Consider the following 27,255-nt stretch of genomic DNA (forward strand, 5'->3'; position numbering starts at 1 on the left):
CCTGCACTGAACAAGACCAGGTCAGGCAAGCCTGAAACAGTCAGAGTGTACTTAAATATACTCAAAAACTACAATGCAGTCCCATAAAATACAGTAGTGTGTATGTGTGTGCATAAAAATCAAATCCCTCATCTTAATTTCTGAGTAGGCCTCTCCCTGGCTCAGCTTCGCCTGTGCTGGACCCTCTGCTTTTACTGATTGTACTGTTACATATGCACGTGAAGAAAATCAGTAATAAATATGATTTAAAATAATCCATTCTCTAATTCTAAAAACACACTGCCCCTGTACCTTTCACTGTTTTGTCTGGTTCCATTTACCTTCTCCTCCTGCTGCTTCTCTTCCCTGCCCTCCTCCTTCTCCTCCTGCTGCTCATCCTGTCCCTTCTCCCCCTCCTCATCAACATGACTGGGATCATCATCACCCTGTCCCTGTGCATTACCTCTACAGCTAATATACATAAAGAGATTCCTCGGTTAATTTGGCACTTTTAGCTGCCCCTTATGCCAACATTTTTTTTCTTAATTCTTATTTTTTCGGCATCACACATTCCTTTTCTCCCTTTCACTCTCTTCTCCACATTTGCCATCTCGGTTGAGCCTATCACACAACCCAGCTCCCACCAAGTTGGGAGGAGCCATTCGTACACCCCCTCCATATTGAAAGCATTGGTTTGGCCCAGTCAGACACACAGACAGCGTTCGCTGCAGCAGACATAAAGTAAAACTGAAAAATAAAAACTCCTGACCCCTGGTCGGTTCGGCCTGAAATGGACCGGCCGTTTGGGATTACTCCAGAACGCCACAATGGCTAGTCCGCCCCTGCTTCACATCTCTCTGGATTCATTGTTCCAAAACTGATTGAACTGACTCAGGTCCTTTTATCTATCTATTGAAAGTTCGGATAGGTGTGTTATCAATTATGACTGTTTGTGTTTCCACCTGGGTAGCTGTGTGCTAATTGAGTTCGCTGACTTGAGTGAACAATATTGAATGTTAGTGGGCAATGAGAGTTAGTTAGGCAATGAGAAATGAAAGGATTTGTGTGTAGAGTTTAGGGAAATGGGTGTGCTTTTTGAAAAATGGGGTTATGGTTATAAGTTTTATCTCAAAGGCCTGGTTATAGTGCAATTGAAAAAAACTGTATTTGTGTATATGGGTGTGGCAGCAAAAAAAGCACAAAAAAGTCAAACATTCTCTGGTTCCAGCTTCTTAAATGGGAGGATTTGCTGCTTCTTTGTCTTATATGACAGCACACTGAATGTATTTAGGATTAGGACTGTTTGTCAAGCAAAGCAAGACATTTGAAGAACGTTTGATGAAAGATCAGATGATTTATCTGTTGTTTTTTTTAATATATCAATGAATATTAATATGGGTCAAAGAAACAGATTTTGTTCTGATCTTAACCCAGGTCTTGAATCATCAACACACACAGATACCACACACACATTCATGTACTGGAACACAGTATTTATGAGCAGCCAAATACTTACTGGCCAGTGTGTTCCAGTCCATTTCAGTTCAAGGCAGATCAGTAGTCATAGAGCTTAATCGGATTTGAAGAGTACTGGCTGGCTATCTTATGGGGACACTAATTTCTAGATGACCAAGCAGGACTCGCTTATTTATTCATTTAAGTAGAGCTCTGAACATCTCCCAGCTGGCCTGTTAAGTAATGCCATCTCCTCCCATAGAGATATACTGAGACGGAGCAATCCAGGAGAATGACATCAAACACACTCAAATGTATCCTATCAGATTCAGGAAACAGGCACTAAAGTTGGATCTAAGTACAAGTCTGTATCGCCACCAGACGATAGCAAGGAGCAGCCTTCTGTATTTCTTTTCAGCGAATAATGTGGCAGCTCATTAGGAGTTCTGATACAGAGAAAACACTGTACTCATAATCCCAATAAAAAATGCTTTGGTAATTTGCAAGTGAAAAGATGAGCATTTTTAGGTTGAAACTGGAAATATTTGAGCATACTGTGAAGGAATTTTCCTTTGTCAGGCTAAAGATGATTTGACACAGTGTTTCTCCTGGTCTCTTGCTCCTGGGATAACTGGTCAGTGCAGTTGTCCTGACTAGGTTGAGCTGCCTCAATCTCCCAGGAGATCAAGCTCATAGGAAGCTAGTGCATGGTATGTCTGTATGTGACCTCAAGTGACATACAACATGACTTAGGATAACTTAGGTAAGAATTGCTTTTTGTTTAGTATCCAACACCCAATAGAATTAAATAAAAATAACCATACTTAGACATGTAGTGAATCTCAGTAGTCTAGTAGGGGTTAAATACTCCCTGCCAGGAATTCACTTATCTCTGTTTAGTTAGTTAAGTTTGCATAATAGATGTGCAACATCTGGTTAGACATTCAAAATAAAGTTAATGGTTAACATTGTGAAACATCCAAATTTGATTAAGTTTACGAACCAAAAGTACTTGGTTAGGTTTAGGAAAACATCATGGTTTGGGTTAAAATAACTACTTGACTAACATGACTTACGTTATGTAAGTTAACATAACCCAATAACAATCAATGGTTTCTGGTCCACACGTCCACCCCAAACACCTCCTTAATAAGACTTTTATATTATTTATATAAAACACACTACAAACTGATGCCAAGGGGTCTTGCCCATGCATCCATATGTGATCACTTGGGAGTGGGAACGGGTTGTCAATAAATTCTTCTGCATAAGACATCCATGTCTCCTGGAAGTTCTTCAATCACGAGTTAATCATCTCCTTCACATATATGACTTTATTTCAATATGTAGTTGGGTTGGGCAAAATATTAGAAACACCTCTCAGTATAACTCAACACAATTCAACAGCACTGCCAACCAGCCTCCAAAATGACCTTTCTAAAACAGTGAAAATTATAGGGTAAGACTTTTTGCAGGATGTTGTATTTTACTGCATTAGCTTTAGCTACAGTAGGTGTACCTAACAAACTAGCAACTGCTTGTTTTTAACCAAATTTAGCCCAGTGTTCCTTCCTGCTTAACTCCAAATCACTAAATCCATGCTCACTGGGAATGGACACTGGTGACACATTCCACATCTATATTGCATTATTTCTACAATTAGGCAACAATTTGATTCACTCCCACCTCCCGCCGCCCACATTCTAATTTCCTGTTTCAGGGTCACCTCTGATGATGTCATGAGAGACAAGGACATCTGCTCCCATTGTGATGCTTGATTGGCTCATTTTATCTGCATGCAAACCACGTCGGTGGGGACCAAGAGTACACTGGCCTAATTATGCCGAACACATTACTCACTTGGAGCGATGGCACCTTGGAAGGAAAAAATTAAACAGAGAGAAAGCTAGACAGTGAAAGAAAAAGATACAGGAATGCAGTTTTTGAAAGGATGGTACTGGGGCAAGCAGTGGAAGGGAGAGGGGAAAAAGAGAACAAAATGATGAGGGTAAGGAACGGTATGGAGCTTGTGAGGAAACAAGAACGGGGAAAAAAGCTGAAAAAGAGAACCAGATGGACAGAAAAAAAGAAACATGCATGGGTGCATAATGTTAGCCAGGAAAGGCACAAGAGAGAAAAAGAGAAAGTGGAAGAAAGACTTCCACAGAGAGCCTGTTGATAAATGACATGCATTATGTGATGTGTCGGTTTGTTTAATATAAGGGACCTTTTAATAGTGTCTAAATGCTGGCTAAGGGGCTTGCAGTGCTCCTGGGGCACAGTATGTGTGTGGTAAGTGTTGTTATTGATGGAGAGTCAGACTGACACATAAATAGTCTAATGGCTCCCAGATCATCATTTGTGCATTCAGTGCACCCAGGGCAGCAGTGTATGTTTATGCCTGTTGTGTTTATTTTTTTTATTGTCCTTGTGCAGGTAGGGAAATAACAAAGGGAAAGACACTTGTGGATAAAGGGTGAGGGGGTGGGGGTGCTGAAGAGCCTATAGGGTCGGTAAAGGCCAGCTTTGCTGTGCCTGAAACAGTCTCTAATTTCGCCTTCCCTTTCTTTCCTTCTCTTGAAGATCACTCGTGACCTTAAACATATGAGGATATGGTTTGGGTCCTTAACAAGACATGTCCCTGGGCCAAAGTTCAGTTAATTTGTTTTTCATGTGGATTGGACCATCATGTTATATTTTACATTTTGGATGATCATTTCTGTAGATGTAGGATTCTTTGCTTAAAGACAAGTCTATCTGTTTCAACAAAAAATTATTCTCTACGGTTGAAATTTTTAAACAACAGTTTTTCCCAACTTGCAAATTTCATGTGTGGCCAAATGCCTCTTGAATGCATTGTGCACTTTTAACCAAATGCAGGTTACAGATGAAGTCTGAGCGATCCTGAAAAATGTGATGGCATTTAGCTTACAGGTGGCGCTACAGCAACATAACATCAAATGGCCATAACTCAGTGCTCCTAAGTTTGAGTCACATTAATGTTGCACAATTCATTTTTGTGAAAATGCCTAATACTCCCAGACAGGATTTGAATATTCTCCAATATTCTTAGCAGCCACATCAGCCAATCAACATGATTGTGTATTTTGATGCAGAGCAGATCCAGATGCATCTTAAAATGTTCTGTTATAAAAATAACAAATTTAGAGTACAGCCTTGGCAGGGGTACTGTATGTGCTCTCCGTGTGCTTTCTAATTTGATTTTTTAATGCACCAATGCCACCTGATTTTCTCTGCCTGTCCTCTCGGCATATGCCTCATCTTTTGCTCTCTGTATCGCTGCCTCTCTTCTCCCTGCCAAAGAACCATGCAGCTAATATGATCATTCAGCACTTGTCAAATGGACAAATAGAATTAAGGCTGTCAGATATGAAAGAGATATACAATTGCTGCTTTTTCAGCCCTGTATTCCTCTCTTACTCCCTTTCATTCTTTCACAGATCTTCCCTTTCTATCCAATCCTCCCTTGTCAGTATCTGGTGCACTGCCAAAACTCAGTCAGTCTGTCATGTTTCTCAGCTAGTCAACATCAGTATATGAGTATCTACTTTACTTTTATCCGCATTTGGCTTGAAATGTAAGTTTTTTTCTATCCTCTAGCATGGTCCCGAGTGTTTTGAAACATTTCCTGCATGTGAGACAATGTTAACTGCCAATTGGAGGAAACAAACACCAAAATGAGTTTTCACTGGAGACCGGAGTATCAGAACAGACAATTCGTTAAAGATTCAGTGATTTCTTGTCAGCCTGTGATTACTTAATCACCATCCAGATTTAGATCAGATTATTAAATCAGCTGGCGTGAGATGCAACTTTATTAGACAGTGGCGAACGATGGCAGACCCGCTAAGCTCTCTGTATGAGAAAACTGATTCAGGATTAGTCTGGAATGAGTAGCACAAGCCTCGGTCAGTTAATACCTCTGTGTGAGAAAGTAACTCGGGATCAGTCCAAGCCCTCTGTGAGAGTGATTGACAGCTGGAGGAACATCAATGGTACCTCTGTCTTACACAGAATCTCTTGTCAATAACACAACTTGACACAGGAGACAGAGCGAGGAGGGGAAGAACTGAAGATATAGAAACACCACATCAACAGAAAGGGAAAGAGGGCACATGGAGGTAGAGGCTACTCATCTGGTTTAAAGCACTGTATTGATTGATAAAAGACCAAGAGAGAGTAGAAGAGGGTAAAATGCTTAATGCGTAACTGTATGGTATATGAGGATTTGTGTGTGCACTTTATTGTGTATGTGTGTGTGTGAGCGTGTGTTTTATAAGGTTTGGAAGCAGTGGGATAAGAGAATGTAGAAATAGAGTTAAAGCCTCTTATATGTCAAGGTGGCCTGGATGTGAAGCTCATAGTGATTACAAATGAAATCATTAACACCCCTCTCACCGCAGGAAGAAAGTCATTAAGACACAAATGCTTGACTTGCCTTGTTCTCACTGTGTGTGTGTGTGTGTGTGTGTGTGTGTGTGTGTGTGTGTGTGTGTGTGTGTGTGTGTGTGAGTTAGAGAGAAGAAAAAGAATGAAAGGCAGAATGGGCTGGAGGTAGAGTGTGGCACAAGATTTCAGTAATCTTCTGTCACGCTGAAAAAAAATGTTGCTGTTGGTTATGAGACAATGCAATCAGTGTGGTTGTAAATGTGGGTAAACAGTTAAAATGTAAACATGAAACTGATATATGTTCAAAAAACAATTTTGCATTACATGAGACCAAACTCAATAGCTCATTCTGTTCATTTTTAACGGAAATTTCATGAACTATGTTATAATAAGATTATAGAATCACAATGTGATTCTCCTTAAACTTAATTCATGACAGTACTGAATTATAGGACAGGCCTACTCTGTTGAATGTTGAAAGTTTAATCAGTCAGGCGCCCTGGTAGCTCACCTGGCCTTACCTCAGGCCCTTTGCTGCATGTTATTCCCCCCCTCTCTCCCCTGCCTTTTCTGTCTTTTTCTACTGTGACTATCAAAAATGCAGAGGGAAAAATATTATAATCAGTCTAGTGTGGTTATGGAGTCATTTGCTGTACAGATTGTAAAGCCCTTTGAGGCAAATTTGTAATTTGGGATTCTGCTTATCAATACACAAACGTGCAAAATATTTTACTTTATATAAATTATGGGCTATATTATGGGCAATTTTTTATACCAGACAACAGTTATTTTTGAACGTTTAAACAAATATTTGGATCAGATGACAATTAACTAACCTGATGAAATTCTAAATCACATTGAGAAATGAGACCTGAGATTTCCAGAGCAAGATACAGTAGCTCGCATCATTGGCTAGAAAAAGATTAATTATCAATCCTCACAAATTACTGACATCACTTTTGGTTTTGTTATCATTTTAGATGTATACATTGAAGAGCGATATAGCGTCCTCATGACTACTACAAAGAAAATATCTAAACTATCCCATCTACTGTTTGTCCCCTCTTTGTCCCCTCCACTCTTACATGTGCTGCGCTACAAATAAGCAATTATGTGCCCTCTCTATCACTCCTTCCTTGGAGAGCAGACACTGGAGGAGAGAAAGTAGAGAGTGTGCTTAAATGGATGATAGAGGATTGAGGGAGGGATAAAAGAATGGAGGGGTAAAGGAAGGGATGCACTTGTGGCTCCCTGTATATAGAGACAGAAACAGATGAAGAATGAGAAAGGTCATCTCCACACACAAAAGCACATGCATTGCTCACACATTCACATGGGCTTTGTATCATACTAATGATGATCATTTTTCACTTGAGCTGAAGGGCAGAGGAGAACTGGACAGCGTCATACCATTTATCAAGATCTGTCCTCCACATGCGGCGATCCCAAAGTGCTTAAAACATGACCACCAACACTAGAAAGAGTAAACAGAAATGTGCATAATTCATTTTAATAGAGAAAACAACTTCACTTCATCACCTGAATAAAAATATTTCTGCTGTAATCCATTTCCCTTAGCCAGACTTGAGGCAGTTTTACAGTATGGCTGACGGTACACAGCAGGAATGAATTCTAATAGGGATTAAAAGCAAAGCTGCACCAGTCGCAGCCGCTCCCCGTCTGTCTGTCTGCCTGCCTGCCACTGTGTACTCTGGATAGTGTGTGTTGGTGTGAGGGTCTGCGATCCCTGCGTGTCTGTGTGTAGATGTGAATGTGCTGTCAGTTTGAATTTAGTTTCTCTGTGTACGAGTGTGCATGCTCTTTTCTGCTGACTCCTGGAAGGATGTTTTTGTGTGTTGGCTGGCACAAATGTGTAAGTGACATAGATGCAGCACTCCTGGTACTTTGAGGCTGGCCCAGAGCTGCATTTCCAGATAGTTGACTGACAGGAGGTCAGGGAACAGGGGAATGATGTGTCATCCAGCCGGGAAGCCTCGCTACTAAACAAATGCTGGACATACGGCCGCTGCATGTCAGAACCATTTATCTCACCTGGATTTATATTTATCTAAGAAATGTTTTGCTTCACACACAAAGACACAAGCTACACGCCATTCATTAAATTGCCATTAGCTCTGTGCTTGGAGGTCTGTACCTATAATGAGGAGTTTACTAGAAAGGTATTCTGTTTCTTGTTGAAGACATTGGCATCAGCCTTTTCTGCCTTTAGAAAATGGGCTTTACACTCTTTTAATTTACAAAGAATATATCAGACCATTTGAATCTGGTCGCACACCATTCTTGCAATTTTCCAGTAGGGCTTAAAACCAAATAATTAGCTGGTTTGGTTTATTTCTTTCAGTGTTTTATAATATAATAAAATTTTCACTCATCGTATATGTGTTGAAATGTGAGTGTACATCAAAAAGCATGTAACTTGACAACATTACATAACTCCGATTTAGAAATAATGCAAGCTGACATTATTCTGGGTGCGAACCCAACTGAGGCAAATGTCAAAGGGCAATTGGTTGTGACACCGAACAAGACTATGGCTGTAGGAGGAGGAACGTGACTTGAACAAAAGTTTGATATATCTTGAAGAGTGTCCCTTGGTGTTTCCAAGGCACGTCAAGCACATAATGACCATTAAATGTAGCAAAAGCAAGAATATGAAACAATGTATGTATACTGTATGTCCCACAGTGGTTGTCTGCTAGTGGAATTAAAAATGAGACTCCTCAAAAGTACCTAACATTCAGTGCTAAATACATCTCTTCAAATCAATGGCTCTGATGAGAGTAGACCGTTTAGCTTTAGTCTGTGAAAATTCCAGAGGAACAGCAAATTACAGCAGCAGTGAAACTGTCTGGCTGCAGTTTATTAATGAGTGGGAAAGCAGCACAGAGATACAGTATCCAACAAGGCCAGTGCTTAGATAATGCCACGCAGATTGGTCAGGATGAGCTTAGTATATTAATATGTTATGTAACTCCAAGTGCTGCGATTGTCTTCAGGCCCTGCGCAGGTGGGTGTTTGGAGTTTTGCTACCGCATAACTTGACTTGGTTTTCTCCATATGTTGTCGTCAGGGAAACTGTTAGAAGATGGGGTGTGTTTGTATTTTGTGTGTGTGGTGGATTTCTGTGCATGTTATGATGTTTTTGAAAACAGCTTCGTTAGGGGAATAGGTTAACTCCAGGCAGAGTGTCCTCTCTGGAGGCCACAACCTCCCCTTTTCTCGTCTCCTCCCGATCTGGGGTGGTGGCAGGCAGAGATAAGACACCTACAAAGTAAACAGTGCTGCAGACTACAGCTTCCCATCTGCCTGCCACACACAAACACACACACGCGCACGTATACACACACAGGCAGACAAACAGATAAACACACACACATACACACACACACACATACAGTATATGCACCAGGTTTGAACCCACTGTATACGCAAAGATGCAGAGCAAATGTTGGCCTGAATGGATGGATGGTCTGTTGTGCTGGACCTTCGGCTGCCATCTCTTGGCAGAACAGGGGCCTCATTTATAAACAATGTTTATGCACAGAACAGATGTAAAAATGTTTATGCCACTGCCATTGAAAATAAATCCCTCCCCTGATCGATTGCAAAGTTGCAGTGAAAAGAAAGAAAAGACAGAAGGATGCTCTGTTTAACTCTGAGGTGCAGTGAGTGGGTAAGGGGAGAGTGACTTAAAAGCCGTCACTTTCAAGAGTGTCTTTTAGTGAAACCCCGTTGCTGTGTGTTTGGGCATGCTCACTGGTGTAACAGGGTCACTGGGCTGCTTGTCATCATAGAAACAGATAATCAGATTGTGATGTTCATTACAGCTTTAGTCCTACTATCTGCTGTCTTTCCTTCAACTTACAGCTCCGCTGCTCACCTGAGAAAATGTCTCTTGACTGTTGATAGGCTATTGTTCGCAACTTGTAACCAATCAGATAGATCCATGGACGGGACATTAAGCAAGTCTTCAGAGTGGTGATTACCTACATACAGAGAGAGACAGCTGGATCAGAGCCAAAGTAGCGCATTTTAAAATGAATGAAACCCTAACAAAAGCAGTGATCAATCAGAACCGTTACTTTGTGATCCGTTGCATCACTAGTGAAATTGCATTGATCACTCTAAGGGGTGGATACATTTTGTCCCCACCAGGGATAAAAAAATAATTCAGCAGAGGCAGGGATATATAACCATCATTTAATCATTTTAATCTGTCAATTAATCTGCAGCTTTCCTCCAATGGTCTTCTGCTCTGAAAATGTCAAATTTTTCTCTCCTTTTTTGGGGAAGTCATCAAAAACCTTTAAGCCAATCGTCCCAAAACTTTGGCAGGATCATCTACTCGACTTCACTGATCTAAATTTGTCAAAGCAATTTTGATGTGTCAAATTATACATTTTTACTTTGTGTATTAAAGTTCAATTTTACATAAATGCTCATAAATCAAAATTGGCTTAAGCTATTGTAACCAAACTTGAAGCATGTGTTTGGATGCTAATTACCTGTACATCCTACAGAGGTGAAATCTAAAGTCGGTCATGCAATGAATTAACATCTATATCTCTATAAGTCTTCGTCCGACTGCTTCAGAAACTGACACAGACATTCTTTCTGCTTGTGGCTTTATATTTGTTTGTGCTTGTCTCAGTCAGACTTTAACATTCTCCTACCTTTTCTTCTCCGGGACTGACAGCATGCCTACCCATCTGTCTATCTGTTTACCAGTGTTTCTGCATGACTGCCTGCCTCTGCCTGTACCCTATATCTGTAAATCCTGACTTGGAGCTGTATATACTTCACCCTGAAGTGCTGTAATTTCTCTGACATCCCCTAGAGGGACACTCTTTCATTCTTTAGCTTTAGGATCACTGACAGTTTGAGACAGACCATTTTTAAATCTAAGCATATAAAGGGGAAAAAATGACACACAAGAAAATAACATCACGCTGTGTGTAGTTGCTGACACTGTAAATCTGAGTCAAGGGCACTTCTACTGTTAAAACCATTAACTTTCCATATGTGTTTTTAGGTTACTTCCTGGAGTTGCTGAACCGTTCGGCGATTAGTCTACAGGAGACTTTCACTCCAACTTGGGGGTCCCTATACTCCCAGAATTCCCAGGTCTTCTCCGACCTATACACGGATTTGAGGTACTACTACCGAGGCTCCAATGTCAATCTTGAAGAGGTGCTCAACGAATTCTGGGCTAGGCTGCTGGAGAAGCTCTTCTACCAGGCAAACAAGCAATATTCCATAGGTACCTCTAGCTTTTCTCTACACCTCCAAATAACAACCAAGAGCTAATTCATGGGTTAGTGGTGTGAACACAGGTTTACTGCCAGAGAACATTCTTCACAGTAGTGATATACAATATATACAAAATATAAAAGAAAAGGAGATTACTTCATATTCTATTAAAACTATTTTTTTTTAGATGTATTCATATTTTCTACTTAAATAAAGATTTTATTGAATGTGTTTGCTGATTGTAGGTGAGGACTACCTGGAGTGTGTGTCTAAGCAGATCGAGACACTACGTCCCTTCGGAGAAACACCCCGCGTAATGAAGATGATCGTCACACGCACATTTGTAGCAGCACGTTCCTTTGTTCAAGGGCTGGTGGTCAGTGGGGAGGTGGTGCGCAAGGTGTCCCAGGTAAAACCTCTCCTCCCAAAACCCACCGTTTTTCTGTCCCATTTCATTTTGCATGGCATCCAATAACTGTGATCAGGGCTGGACTGGGGCAAAAAGTCGGCCCTGGCATTTTTGGTCCAGGCAGCCCACAGCAATCAGTTGGACACTCCTCACCAATACACCATCCTTGCAGTTCTCTTAAATAAACTGTAATATTCTCCCAAACCACTATAAAGCTGAGTTATAAGTGCCGTGGATAACTGTACCAGTGCAAGTGGACTCCCTGGTGATAAAAGGTGGCACAACTCTTACTCAAGTACAAGTAATTTTCCCAACAGCGTGGGATTAGCCAACGCGATGCTGACAAAATAATGTCAGCCATTAGGACAGTTAACTGATTTAACTTAATTGAAGTAATCATCAACATTGTCATTATGGCATGGCACATACATGGCGTCACTTTGTGTTAAAAAGTGGTGCGGACATTTAGGGGCTCCTCCTCTGCCTGGCAGTGGCTTTGGCTCTCCTTTACTCCTTCAAGTACCAGTGGCTGCACTACGTCGGGTACTGCAGCTGATATTGAAGCTACTGCAGCTCCAGTAGCAAACATATCGGTTATTTAGGCACATTTGGCGGCAGCGTGTTTAAAGATTGTTTTTTTTTTGGCCCACAACACAAGACAAACAACTGGGCATAGGGGAGGGATTGGAGGCTTGCAAGAGATGTGATTGGGCCAGCCCAGTGTCAGTATAGTAAATGAACCAATGGGCCGCTGTCAGTGCTCTTTAGGCTGATACGTTGGCATTTAATAGTTATCTAAATAATAATTTAAGTTACACCGGCCCATAGGTGCGTCGGCCCACCAGAATTTGCCCTGTATGCCAGATTACCAGTCCACCCCTGACTGCGATTGGTTTCTTTCCCTTAAAACTATAGCCCTGTTTTCCTACCTGTGCTTTCTTCCCGTACTGGTCAGTTTTATTGTTTTTCATGAAAGCGACTAACTGCCTCACATACCATTTTACTGATGTCTAATCTGGGGCATAGCTAATATGCTTTTCTTCCAGTACATGTTCATTGGTATCCCTGTATTAAGGGGTCTGTATTTATCTCTCTTTACTGATCACCTAAGCACACATGTACACACAGGCCTGTTTTTACCAGTCTGTGCGCATGGTATAAAGCAGTGGCAGATCAATGTTGGTGGAAACGAGAGGCACTATAAAGCATGGCCTGCGGCTCAGACAATCAGCCCCTGCAACAACAGTTAATGTCAGCTCCACACTGAAAAATGTCTCCCTAGGCTGCAGGGAGGGTTAATATCTCCCAAGAGAAATGGTCCCCTCTGTGTAGAAGACAAGAGTAAGGTTAAGATCAGAGCAAGACCAAGAAATCATTTCAGCTCCTGAAAGGGAGGTGGCCAGTATTGATGGACCAGTGAAAAATATCTCTGGTCAGACACTGGGCAAGGAGAGTGTTGAGAGCAGTGGCGCCTTGAGAAATATGTGCTTCTTTGAGAAAACATATGCTGTTCCAGAGATGAATATTACAATTATTTCCTCAATGAAATATTACATGGCTAGGCTTTTCTAAGCATGAAAAGACAAAGAGCAAGAGAAAAAAAACAGTGTGACAAAATAGGTTGAGGTGCTACTATGTCACTACAAGGCCAAACATTTGGATGCATGTCATAGATGGAATAAAATGCTTTCACCTTTCACTCTGATGTATGTGTTCTGGCTAGCATTGTGAATGGCATAGACTGTACTGTTTGCTAGCTAGAGTTAGACAGCCTGGCCTAGCATATCTCTCTCTGCCTCTCTTTGTCTCAGACAATTGGTGCAACGTCTCACACCTACACAAAGGGACCTGAGGATGTCTCAATTAAGTACCTGCATGCAGCAAAGCCTAGCACATTCACAGCCACAGGGGATTAAAATGGAATACGGCTAGTCTAGCGTAGCAGGTATCTAGTGAATAACAAGACACATGGCGTGATGATGACAGCTAAAACTGCCTGACCTGGAGCTAAGGGAATCATATAAATAGTATAACAGAGCTAAAGACATGACAGTTGCTGCCTAGCTTAGACTCAAGCAAGCAAACAGGGGAGAAAGGGTCAGAATTAGAATGAGCAGCCTGCTATGTTGAAATTGTTATTCATGATTTGTGTCACATGGCTGTACCCCAAGCAGCTTGTGACCCCTGCAGAGCTCTGGCAGCAAGATCCAAAACTGATAAGCACCTGTCATAGACAAACATTCATATACACAATGGAGTACAAGTGCACGCACACAAGTGCTAAAAGTTGCAGAAACACACGCACACATCATAATTCCATCATTCCTCTCTGTGCGCATGGTGATGCACATTTGCCCCGTGTGGCTACTTCTTCATACAAATTTCCTGACTGTTGCGATTTTGTTGGTGCTGAAGGACAGTGAGCGATGTGTTCATTAAAAAAGGCTGGCCGGGGAAAATGTGTAAATAATTAGCACAGCTTTTACAAAATTACAAAATGTCACCCAGCGCTAATGCTAGGGCACCAGAGCCGCTGCCACCCTGAATGAGGTCACAGATTGCCGTCTGCCCTATTTACACGCTCATCAAAAGTCTTAAGACGAAAGGCAAGAGAACACTGTATTGCAAGAATAGTCATTGTGGACACACTGTCTAGTCTATTGAACTGTGCAAGGACACAGAATGTCTCATGTTTCATGAGTCATCCAAGTCAAGGCCTGTTTTGTACAATTTGACTGAAGGAAGTACAGATTTCAACCAACTGTCTATCAATTTCATATTCATAATTTGTGTGTCAGTCTATGTTGCTGTCTTCCCCAGCACAGAATAAGCACTTTGTTGTACTTGTGCAGATTGGAACAGCACTGATCTGTAATGGGAACAAATGAGACAGTGAGAAAAGGAAGAGGGACGATAATAAAAAGACTGTGACAAACTCCAGCATCCTCTCTTGTCCCTATCTTACTCATTCAATCCTTTATTATGCTTCCTTCACCAGTAAATTGTACTCCAACATTTCTGTTGATATTTCCCAGAGCAGCGCCCTGTGCTGTCCTCTGTCTCCTTTTAGTTTGAATATCTTGGTATACTAATTTGGATCTTTGCTTTCCCCTCTTTTACTCTGTAATTCTATCTTCGATTGATTGGGCCCTAACCTGTCAACCGATCCTATTTATAACTATGCATTGCCAATTAAAGGGCCCAGTGACTGAAGATGTTTACTATGCGCTGCACATGGAGGTATTACACTGCTTGATTGTAAAGCTGGAAAGAATAAAACAAAATTCTCTCTGCATTCTCCCTTTTATGTTTTAGATGGATTGGCCATGAAAAATAGGAGCTGTAGAGAAAGGTGATGAAAGAGCATAGTGAAAGGAGGATGGGAACACAGCAAAACAGAGCAGAGAGAGACTGATGTGCTTTGAAAAAACTGAATAAAGCGAGAGATGTTTTTGTTAGACAGAAAGAGAGATCTGAACCGTAAGATGCTGTCTTTCCTTATGGTACAGGATTAATTCCTTCCTTACTTTGCTCTGGGCTGCACCAGTTGCTGTGTCCTTAACTTTTTCCGACTGTTGTATTCCCTCGGGCAGGGGAGTGGAGGAAGTAGGCCACGCGCCATATACTGTAGCTCACTCTGGAGGCAAGGAGTCTGGATCGGCCCCGCTCTATAACACAAAGGGGGAGAGGTCGCTCATATATCCTTACTAATTACAGAGAAAAGACAAGCAGTGAGAGGGAGAGGGAGAAACAGAAGGGTCTCAAGCTCCATTGCTGCAGGCAATATAGAAGGCACTGACAGGTATGGGAAGTGTGTTGCGAAGGGGAAGCAAGGACAAGTAAAGGTATGGATGCAACACAGTCATGTCAAAAACCCACACGTGCAAATATCAAAAGGAAAACCTTCTCTTGATATCTCTTGATAGATCAGTATAGAGATGATTGAGATCAGGTCAGAGAGAGAGTGTGTGTGTGTGTGTGTGTGTGTGTGTGTGTGTGTGTGTGTGTGTGTGTGTGTGTGTGAAGATGTTATAAGTGTTGACAAAAAATTTTCGATCAATTTCTTAGTTGATTGTCAGAAAAGTGATTAACCATTTGATTACTTATTGCCAAACATGCTGTTCAGCAGATGTGCTTGGTGAATTATTTCACTTATGCTACTTAAATGTGAAGATTTGCTCCTTTATTATTTTCCTGTTTCAATTTCAGTTTATCAGAAGAATTATCAACAGATTAATTGATAATAAAAAGTAATCCTCAGTTGAATCTCAGTCATATACTTTTTCTAATGTGACAGCCCCTCTTTCACAGTGCCTGGTGCACCACAGCTCCAAGGTTACAGAGGAAGTTGTCAACATCAACCTCCAATTAGCACCATGGAGGAGTTACATACTGTTTTATGTCTGTTGTGCCTGGCCTGGGATTCCCAGCATTAATACTGTATGGGTGATGTAACAGAAACATGATTAATGACTGTGTATCATTAATAAGTATTTCATTAACATCACCCTGGGTTTTTTCTCTCCTGCCAACGCCCCTTGGTAAATCTTGTTGCTTTTTTAATATTCCTCTCTCTCTCTCTCATTTTCAGTTTTTTGCTCCACTCATCCCTGCACCCTCCCTTCCCTCACTCACCAAAAAAGCATTTGTCTGACTCATCCCTGGCTAATGAGTGGTAGGGTAAGGATGGGAGGAGGGGAGAAAAGGAGGGCAGGAATGAGGATCTGACTCATGTCTCATATGACTTGTGATTAAGCCTGGGAATGTGGTTATTGTTTTTCTGTATCACTGATTTCACTTTATACTGTCCTTATTTGTGCAGCTGGCAATAGTTATCAAATTCTATTGATCTCTTTTATACATCAGAGATGCATTTACAAATTTAGGCTTATTATGTATTTTTAAAGTAGTTTAAGATTTAATTTAGAGTTGAAACCGTGTCAACAACAATTACTTTTCCCATATGTGGATCAAGTATGATTCGATTATATTTTATTGATGCTTGTGGGAAAATTGGGTTTATACACTCGTAAATAGTGATTAAATACAACCAAGAAAAAGACTAAAAACAGAACATAATTATGGTTGTTTGAAACTTCTCGACCACAGGAATTGATAAAAGAATGAGAATCAGAATCAGAATGAGTGGAGAGCTATAAACTGCATACAATACTAAGATGCATCCAAGGAGTACACCGTGAAGAAGCAGCACTAGAAAGAAGCTGCCCTTGTCAGTGCTCCTTATATTTATCAGGGGACAGTGCTACTGTCCATGGTCTAGTCATCATCATTTTTATGTCCTATTATGTCAAGCATATTTGAATTTTTATTAATCTACTGACTGTCTGTAGAGTGTTCAAAGGGTCTAGGATTTGTTTTCCCACCTGATTCATATTGTTGTTCTATTTCTAATGTATATTTGTTAAAAGCTGGTTTTAACTGTGACTTTGCTGTTGGAAGAACAGTTTCCAGGAAAAGCATCAGGCTGGCCCAGATGTCAGCTTAGAGGAGCTTTGTATGCGTAGCTGGGCTCGTTCCACCTCTCTTTCCCTCTCTCTCTCACACACACACACACACACACCAACACATACACACACACTTCCTGAGGTTTTGTATGCATAGCTGTACTCTCTTGTGAACAGAGCTTACTGGTATTAACCCAGTTTCACTTTTCATGCACCAAGGCCCTTTCCTAGGGGAACAGCCTTGTGGGATTGAGAGAGAAATGGAAGAGGCAGGAAGGATGGAGTGAGGGACTGAGAATACTTGTCAGGGCCCTTTTATCGTGTGTGAAACAAAAAGCAAATTTTCCCAAAGTGGTTTCCAAGGAAACTGTGCCGAATGAAAGTCAGGTGCAAACTAAAGAAAGGTCACCATGGGAGGTGACCTCCCACAGTTCTGTGACATTTCTTTAGCCAGTCATTGTCTGGCTAAAGAAATGTCCATCTTCATATCTTCTTAAAACCGACTATTAGATCAAATATGCTTGACAAAACAAACGTTTTTCATGCAGGTGGTGTATTTATTTTTGTCTGTACTCTACCCCAGGTGCAGCTGAGCCAGGAGTGCATGCGGGCCATCATGAAGATGACTTATTGTCCCCACTGCCGCGGCATGGCCTCTGCCAGACCTTGTGCCAACTACTGCAGCAACGTCATGAAGGGCTGTCTGGCCAACCAGGCTGACCTCAACACAGAGTGGAGGCATCTGGCAGGTGGGGAGCACACACACATTCACATATGCCTCCAATTCAGCCATATGTTTGCTCAAAGGTTCACCCGACACATGATGTTACTTAGTGCAGGGAATGAGGCTGAATTATTCTAACCAGTGAACTACAGATGAAACATTTTACACTTTCTTTGCACTAACTGTACCACCTGTCTCTGTAGAAACAATGATACAGGTGGCTGGTCGTTTTGAAGGGCCATCTGGTGTGGATAGCGTGGTCCTCTCTCTCCCCTCCCGCATATCGGAAGCCATGTCTACCATGATGGAGAATATAAAGACCATCAATAGCAAGGTCAGAGCACACATTTGTGCATACATACAGCTCTATACAGCTCACTAACCCATACAAACAGTTTTTACAACACAGTATACAATGAAGAGTTCAGGCAAAAGACATCAAATGATATTGTGAGATCCAAAATGTTGCAAACATAAGTCTAAACGGCTGATATCAAGATATTTGAATAGTATTGATGTCAAACTAAATTTAGACTGTACTTACTGATCTCTGTACATGGTTGAAGACAGAGAGTGGATAACTGAGCAGACTTGTAAAATACAACACACCCTCAACATCATTGGAGCAGTCGGTACGATGATCTTGCTTCTGGCTTGACCAATCAAATCAAATGGATTTCCTTGATTATTAAAGCAGTTCATTCTGTGCCACAACTGGCAATTTACTAATGGACGAGATCACTATGTTCTATCACAAAAGCTTTTTCTGAGAAAGAACTAATAGACCCTTACATGAGGTGCAGAATGTATGTCATTTTAATTAGGGTAATTGTGGCAGATTATGTCTCATTAACATGTTGCTCTAGTCATAGCAGAATCATTACCCTATGTAAATAAAAAAAATATAGTTATATATATATATATAATAGTTATGTTAAAATGTGTTTTTAAAAAGCCAGATGTCTGCTGCAAACTGCAAAAAAAAATGTAGCTACAGGTGAGCTCAACCATGAGCCAGTTCATGGCAGCTGAACAGTGATATTTCACTGCTCTAGTTTAACTTAAATATATATAATTTTTTCCTGCTTGAGGGAGGTCAATCAAAGTCAAATTGGCAAACAAATATCTAAAAAGGCCATGAAACCTATGTTCTCGATTCAGCCTCTTAATATTAGCGAGGGGGTCCTACAGCACATAAACACACACACACAACTGTCTGCAACAATTAAAATTTTTTCACACGAGAGATTTCTGTTTTTGTGTTTATGTTTGTACTCTTCTCAGTGGTTTGAAAAGTGGCTCAGTTGGAAAAAAAATGTGCATGCACTTCTATGCACCAATCGGGATTTAGCAATGTTGGAATCAAAATGAGATGACAGTTGTCGGATTGTTTGCTCATGTAGCCAGGCGACTGTCTATCTAATCTGTTCAAAGCACACCCACATAGTCCCAAGGAGGCAGATTAGCAGATGTTTGTTTATGTAGTCATCCAACGGAGGTTAAAGTCAAGGGCAACTGGACTTGGTTGAAGATACTGGAAGACGTTTCGTCCCTCATCCAAGGGACTTCTTCAGTTCTGACTGACTGGTAGGGAAACTCAGCTATTTAACATCAGTGGGGTCGATACTGCTGGTTCGTTAGTGTTCCTGGTTCCTGTTGTTGTAACGACAGTTGTTACGGTCGTTAGGACTACCCCGTGGCCAAGACTGAACAACCATCATTGGCATCTTCACCTGAGGCCAATAGGTTACGTTTGTTGAACTAGCTCTCAGAATAGAATCCAGGAAACTCAATCCAGGATCCAGGAATCCAGGATCCTAATATTCATATCACCTGGTAAAGCAGGTGTTTGCCACTGTGCAAACGAATGCACATTCAAATTCAATTCAATTCAAATTAGCTTTATTGGCATGAATGTGTAACAACAATATTGCCAATACGCTGGATCATTCAGTTAAGAGCCTGTGTCCCTTCTCACTATGCTACCCTATTGCCCCTACATTCATTTGTTTGTACAATTAACACTTATCCTACCACTAAATTAATAATGTTGCAATGCTTTACATAGCTAATTTAAAATAAAAGGACAACAGGTATCAGTTGTCAGGAGAGAGCCTGCAGGTCAAACGTTTACTTCACTGTTTAATGGTGTTTGAGCAACAGTTTTATATGATCCTTGAAAGGCACTGGCAGCGATGGAAATCAGTGTTATTTGGTGAAGGTGGAAAACAGAGTAGATGGTGGGAGGAAAGACAAAGCTTCCCCTGTGCTGATTTGCTGTTAAAGAGCCTGGCTGGCTTGAGATGAGCCATAGCCTGGCTGACTGCCTCTGACCTGGTTCAGCATGGTAATCACACACAGCTTCAGCTTCTGATCTTCATCTCTAGGGGAAAGAGCTGTGCTGATCCCATAGAAGTCCATTCATGTCTATGGTCTAATATTATGGTAGACACAGTGTAGGACAGATTATCTTCTATTTACATAATATGTTGACATCGAAAGCCTCATGTACTTTTCCCATAAAAAGCAGACCAAATACAGATAAAATTTACTGCAATGTGCATAAGTAAATGTGCTTGAGGGCTATCTGCCACTACTCTGTTGTAACAGTCAACACCATATTTTTAATGTTGATTATTCAATCTACTGTGAGCCAGACAGCAACACCAACAAGTTATGCTGACAGACACGACTCAAAGCTTAAGACAGGATTATTTTATCGTTATGTGTGAAGGTTCAAAGGCTAGAGATTCCTCTTAGCAGGCCAGATTGGATGACAGATTGACTGCAGTCTTACTGTATTCCCTGGGCCCCATTTATAAAATGCAAGCCTCATAGGGATGCATAGTACTTTCTTGAGCTGTGAATCATTCTGCTGGAGCGGTGCTGTGATTGACTCTCTTGGGGTTGTGCAAATAACCATTGCCACTTGTCACTGTTGGTTTTCAACAGTAGAGATCTGCATGTACTAATATGCTCAAAGGTTCTTTGTAGACAAGTTGGTCCAACGTTTTGCAAATGCAGTTTGAGAGTGCGGTATGGATTTATAGGATTGTATTCTGAGAGCTAGTTCAAGTGTTAGATTTCAGCCTTGTTAACGCCAACACCAATGAAGATGTTTGGTTTGAACTACATATGGTAGGAAAATAGCATTTATAGAGCAAATGTTACAGGTCAAGTTAGCAGTTGTAGATGACTTTGACATTTCTCTCTTTCCTTCACTTTCTCGTGCCCTAGTTGTTCCAGGCATGTGGCAACCTCAGAGAAGGAGGAACCAGCAGCACGGGAGTTGACGATATCATGAAGAGAGGGAGGGTTACAGTGGAGGACAAGCTGGGATCCAGCTCTAACAAAATGGAAAAATTGGTTAGTATTTACCCAAGTGAATCTGTGTCCTTGTTATTGCTTTCTGGTGTTCTTATCTGGCCCATTTATATTAATGGTTTATGATACAGGAGCTATTGCTCATCACAGGCAATTAAACCCCTTTTGCTGTTCATTTCACCTTTACACAGACGACCATGGGGTGATTAGATGGGAATGAATGCTTGGGTGGATGAATGAGTCAGATGACTGAGCACTGCAGTTGGTTGTTGAGGAAGCAGGGTTTTTTTCTTACTCTCCTGTTTGAGTCTGCCACCATGCTGTGATTTGGGGCAAAGTGTAAAATCTCATGAATCTGCTCTTGTCAATCCTGCCTCAGGTGTCTGATGTAACCATGAGACTGAGGGACATGCAGCCGCACTGGGTTTCTCTCCCAAGTATTCTCTGCAGTGATAGAGTGGCCACTGGAACAGGAGCCGAGGATAAGTGTTGGAATGGCATGAACCGTGCCAGGTAGGGCAAATGAACCGATAAAGAAATGTATTTCAAAATAAATTATGAAAGTACAAAAATACTGAGTTAATCATTGCCATTTTTGGTCACAGATGATTAACATTTCCAGATGTATTTTATGTATATTTATATTAAACAAATGTTCATGTGTGCCAGGTACCTTCCTGAGGTCATGGGTGATGGGCTAGCCAGTCAGATCAACAACCCTGAAGTGGAAATTGACATCACCAAGCCAGACATGACAATACGGCAACAGATAATGCAGCTGAAGATCATGACTCACCGCCTGAAGAATGCTCTCAACGGCCAGGATGTGGACTTTCAGGACACCAGTGAGTACTTTTTTACTTTTAACCCAGCCCACAAGTTTCTAAAGAAAATTCACAAGAAACTTCATCTCAGATGACTCACTGATGATTAGAATCTTTCAACAAGTTCTCAAGATTTATGGAAATAAACAACTCTATTTCTGTTTATCTGGGGAGGCAGCACACTATTTTGTACAAAATCTTGCACAATGGCAGTACATTTGGAATAAAGATGAAGGTATAAAAGTACTTGGCCTAAATCAAAGTGGCTTTTTGAATGATTTATCTCATATTTTATACCACGTAATGTTAGCAACACAGGGTGATGCTGGCGGTAAAATTCCCATCCTTTTTCTGGGTTCTGCTCCTGGACAGTCAACCTCATATTTCTTGCTGGTAGTGAAGCAAATGCATGTGCACAGTATGTTTAATATGTTGGGGTGTATGTGGCAATTCTGTAAATTTTGTGTAGTTGTACCATTTAGTCCTGACCCACTGTCTATAGGTGATGATGCCAGCGGCTCCGGAAGTGGCATGTGTGCCGACGATATGTGTTCCCGGGGCCCACGCCGTGTTGCCCCCGTCACTGACCGAACCACACTCTACGCTTACCCTCCAGAAAACAAGAAGGTGAAAGCCTCGGCCAACCAGAACCTCCCCTGCATCACCATTTACCTGCTTTCACTGCTCACTTTGCTGCTCCGGCGATAATTGACGGGGGAATCTACCAACTGGGACTGAGTTTGGGACACAGGGGTTGGGGAGAGTCGGAAAGGGGAGGAAGGAGGAGCTGGGGCTTAGTTACTTTGCCAAAACTAAATAAGTATAAGGAAACAAAAAAAAAAAAAAAAAATCACTTGGATGGACTTCCTTTTGGTTTTGGATTAGAACAAAATGGGATTACGAGTATTCATAAATGTTTCGGTTCTGCTCTTTTCTTTTATTTCTTGCTATATTATGACGCCATTAGAGCTGGTCTTTTCGCATCTTCTAATATTTTGTCTCTGGTGTTTGGGTTCTCTGAGATTATATCTTTACCTAAGACATGTGTATATTGTTAACAGTATCTTGGTGTTGACACCACAGGGAGAGGGAGAATGGGGCTATGCAGTGGCGCTCATTTGTTATTTCACTCCTTTAAAATAGCACTTGTGTGAAGTAGCATTATTTATTTATTAATAACTCACAATAGACCCCGAAGTGGTTTAGTCACTCTCTGACATTTATAGATGAATAAAGTACACAAACCACAAACTTAAATAAAATAAAATATTGATGACTTTAAAGGAGGATAATCTGAACAGCATGACCCACCAGACCTCTTAATGCATTAAGCCTCACAATATCATTACACTTTCTCACAGCGAGGATGAGAGCACTCCACGTCAGCACTTTTTGCCATTTCGTCATGTAAGCTGTAATAATAACATGGATCGGATTCACGCTGACATGATCATCTGATGGGGAGAAACGTGACCCTGTCCCCCACTCCATCCATCCACTCATCCCTACATTGCACCTCCCACCCACCCCACTGAGGCAGATCTCCCTCTCTCTCCAGACCCTGCTGGCCGTGTAGGATCAACTCAAGAGTCTGGTGTAAGCAAAAAACACATGCTAATCCAGGCAAGGTCTCAGATGACTGCAGCTTCCCATTATAGAGCACTGTATGTGGAATGGGGGTGTCAGTTTAAGATTGCTCTGACAGCAAAGGATTGATAGTTCATGATTTTGGAAACATGTAGCAGAACAGAAACGTACACAGAAGCAGGAACACACTCTGCTGTCATGTAGCGCTTTTTTTCAGTATTCTTTTTATGTAAACATCATAGCAAAGCAAACATATAATACATGCATCATTTTGTGTGCTCCCTGCAAAGGCCCAGTGCTCCTGTGATTAGCTTCATAATTGCAACTAGCAGTGTCATACGTAATTGTCTAATTGCAGCAATGATCCTTATCACAGTAAACGCCACACCATGCACGTCTTTGAATTGCACCACTATTTCTATGGCAGACACAACGGTGTACATATTTTTGATTGCTTCTTTGTTGTTTTCTAGAAAAAAAAATAGCCAATTAGGTATCAAAATTTTATAATGGCCAGATCATTGTATGCTATAACTCTTATTTCATTCATCATCTGTCATAGTGTATCCGTATCTGCCTTCCATGTCCCTGCAACTTTTTCTATATCAGTGCCTCTTTCTTCCCTCCCTCTACTCCCTCTGCCCTCCTTCCCGCTCATCAGTTATAATGACCTTTAAAACGTTCCTCATGCTTCTACATGATGGCGAGGCAATATGACAATGACACAGTGCTTCATTATGTGTCAACCTTACTGGGAATGTTGTGGGAACACAGTGGTGAGGCGTTTCTTGATGAGAAGCTTGCTGGGGAGGAAACTCATACCTACATTTTAATTCAAAGAAATGTCAAAGCTCTCATTTAAGAACACTGTGTGCAGGATGATGGGACAATGCGTGCGAGTGTGTGTTTGTGTGCGAATGTGGGTACTTGTCTTTGATTGATAGAGCAAAAAAAGGGACGGACGATAGAGCCTTTATAAATCTTGTTTGGATGGCACCGAAATGAAATGTATAGAAATGTATTGGACAAACATCATATGACAGAGTGCTATTCAACTGACAGCAATGGAAGGTTAATATAGCTCATTTTTCAAAAATGGTATTTTAAACCTACTACTGTAATAACTCCCAATCTGTATTGATGGTATCTCTGCTTGGCAGTATTATATGTGACGGAGAAATTGAATGTGGAGGACATGCTTTCAGACCATCATTGATTCAGTTGCACACTGGGACAATCCACTATAATTCATTTTATGACAGCTGATAATACTGTCGATCCAATTAAGTAGTTGATGGCTCTGTCAAAGTTCGAGAAGCACATCTGGTAGACACTTGGTTAATTACAGCTCTGAAAATGGGTGTGGTTGATGGCATATGTGTAACCTGACAGTTAATTGAAATGTTTTGTCTTTTCATTTTTTTTGACGTTCTTCATTAATGTTTGCTACGCGTATGTGTGTTTGTGTATGTGTGGCTATGTGCGTCTGTCTTTCTGTTAGTCCCTGGTTAAGAAAACTGCCTGTGACTGCCTTTGACACTTTGTCTTGGGTTGGGGTTTAAGAAGAGTGATATAAAAGATATTAGATGTTCCAGTCGGGGGAAAAAAACACACATTTTGAACAAAGAACAATTAGCAAGGGCACCACGTGGATCTTCTTTGTGTGAGCCTCTTGAAAAATCTGAATATGAATGTGAAAGCACACATTTAGCCCTGTAAAGAATGAGAAATGACTCCAACTGTGATGGTGACATTCCAATTCAAAGACGACTTGTAACTCACAACTTCAGTTTCAATGACTGCCTCACAATGTCATCGGCTGAAATTTGCACACCCCCGCTCCCCCTTCTCCTTCTACACCTTTTGATCTCATTAATTTGTTGCTCAGAGTCCCCCTCCCTTTTATAAAACCTGCACTTTTATGAGGCCAATAAATGGCATTGTCTGCACAAAGACATCACAAGATGGTCGATCAATACGCGAGTCAACACCTTCCAGAAACGACTATTGATTGGAGATGTGTGTATGCAGATAGATATGGCCCAGCGAGACGTCTCCTGATCAACTATGGTGAAACAGTGTAAATACAAAGCCCCTGTGTGTGAGGGAGGCAGGAGGAAGGTGTGTTCAGAGTGCTGGTCTCAGAGCAGTTTGTGCACCTCAGTTCTGCCCTCATTTCATTAGGTGGCATAAATGCCAAGCTGATTATCCCACCGTTTGAAGACAGCTTTATTCTACACTGAGTTGTATATGAGAGGAATTTCTTAAAGGTGCCAATTTATGAGGAAAAAGGTACTTTTAATTTTCTTGTTTTTATTTACTTTGGTTTTGTGGAAATATATGGAGAGTTTGTGCTTATGGTGAAGACAGATGACAGAAAGAGGTTGAAAAATACAAATGTCTCATTTGCTGTTGTACCTGAAATCTTGTGTCAATTATATACATTGTAAGATTTTCAACATGCCTGTCTCCTGAGTCTTTTATTGTTTTATACTTACATCTCATCGATCTTGAAAAAAAGGTTTAAAATTATATTCAAAAACCACTTGCAAATCCATTGTGTCTAGGTTTCTTAGAAAAAGGAAGTGTCTGTTTTTTTTTCAAATTCTCCATCCCATCTGCCCAAGTTGTTTCCCAGAGCCCACTGGGGCACACTGCCACCTAAAAAGGGCCAATGCGCTGATGTCAGAGGTGACAGCTGCTGTCTGGTGTTGCCACACAGCAAAAACGACCACATGTTCAGCACGCACTAAGTGCTTTGTCTTGTTATGTAGACAATAGAATGATCACCCCTCTCAGGATGGCTTTAACAAGGTGTACTTGACCATGATCCTATGAGAGACTGAAATGCCGCAATTCACATACAGCTCTGCTATAAAGAAAGTGTTTCAAATATCTGCATAGAAGCTTAGACTTTTGTTCTAGTTCAGAGCTGCAGTATCTCATTGTCTGTCATGAGGTTACAAATTACAAAAGTGAAACATGCCAGGAGAAAAGGCAACATGCAGTTGGGTCATAGCAGCAATATTTAACCAAAATTATGAATATCAAAGTATGTTACAATAAATATCCAGTGCCACCCTTTCTGTTTCTAAACAGTGGTAAAAAACACAGAGTCCTTTGTTGCAGGTAGACCTTGTTTTGATGCCACAACATGGGGATACAAAGACAAACTCTGCTGTGTCCAAATAAATGTAACAACCCCGGCTCTCAAAATGTTTTTAAAATCTATCTTGTGCCTAATATATTATTTAGTCAGTGATATGGTGCATTTGTCTCCCTACAGTGAGATAATCGTATTATTTACTGAAATTATCAATCATCTCTCTGCAGCCCTGTTTCTGTACACACACACAAACACACACACACACACACACACACACACACGCAGACACATTCACATTCTCAGCTATCGATTGTGTCTGAAGCTTTTCACCTTCTCTCTCACTCACAGCACACACAGTTGCACAAATACACAGGAGTTATTCTCAGCCTTTTGGCTCTCAGCTTGCCCTTTGGTTCACAGCACTTTTATGAGCGACTGCTTCGCAGCCTTAGATGGTCTCTGTATTGGAAATATCAGCTCGACGGGGCAAAACGCTTTTCGGTAAAATCTCCTCAGCTCAACACACCCTGAACTGCTTTTGCCTTCAGGCTCCATCACATCTTAGCTACCAGGATTGTGCACTTTATCGCATGAAACCGATTCAAATGTATTATTCTCAGAAATGTATTGAATAGTGGGTAATGACGTACTACATCATATTTTAAATACATTTCCAGTTCAATATGAGAGCAACGTATTAG

The 27,255-nt window shown here is 41.1% G+C and overlaps 1 protein-coding gene across 1 annotated transcript in view; it reads left to right on the top strand.

Moving 5' to 3' along the window:
- Positions 1 to 25,909, top strand: part of gpc1b (glypican 1b) — a 71,756-nt gene extending 45,847 nt beyond the window's left edge. The window contains exons 3-10 of the mRNA XM_046052318.1: positions 10,898 to 11,125; positions 11,361 to 11,524; positions 17,573 to 17,738; positions 17,917 to 18,047; positions 20,951 to 21,079; positions 21,417 to 21,550; positions 21,707 to 21,882; positions 22,364 to 25,909. Of these exons, the coding sequence (XP_045908274.1) occupies positions 10,898 to 11,125; positions 11,361 to 11,524; positions 17,573 to 17,738; positions 17,917 to 18,047; positions 20,951 to 21,079; positions 21,417 to 21,550; positions 21,707 to 21,882; positions 22,364 to 22,569 (1,334 nt within the window). The 3' untranslated portion in view covers positions 22,570 to 25,909. The remainder of the gene's footprint in view (positions 1 to 10,897; positions 11,126 to 11,360; positions 11,525 to 17,572; positions 17,739 to 17,916; positions 18,048 to 20,950; positions 21,080 to 21,416; positions 21,551 to 21,706; positions 21,883 to 22,363) is intronic.
- The last annotated feature ends 1,346 nt before the right edge of the window (positions 25,910 to 27,255 follow it).

This window comes from Micropterus dolomieu, linkage group LG06, assembly GCF_021292245.1.
Source record: "Micropterus dolomieu isolate WLL.071019.BEF.003 ecotype Adirondacks linkage group LG06, ASM2129224v1, whole genome shotgun sequence".
Taxonomy (NCBI): domain Eukaryota; kingdom Metazoa; phylum Chordata; class Actinopteri; order Centrarchiformes; family Centrarchidae; genus Micropterus; species Micropterus dolomieu.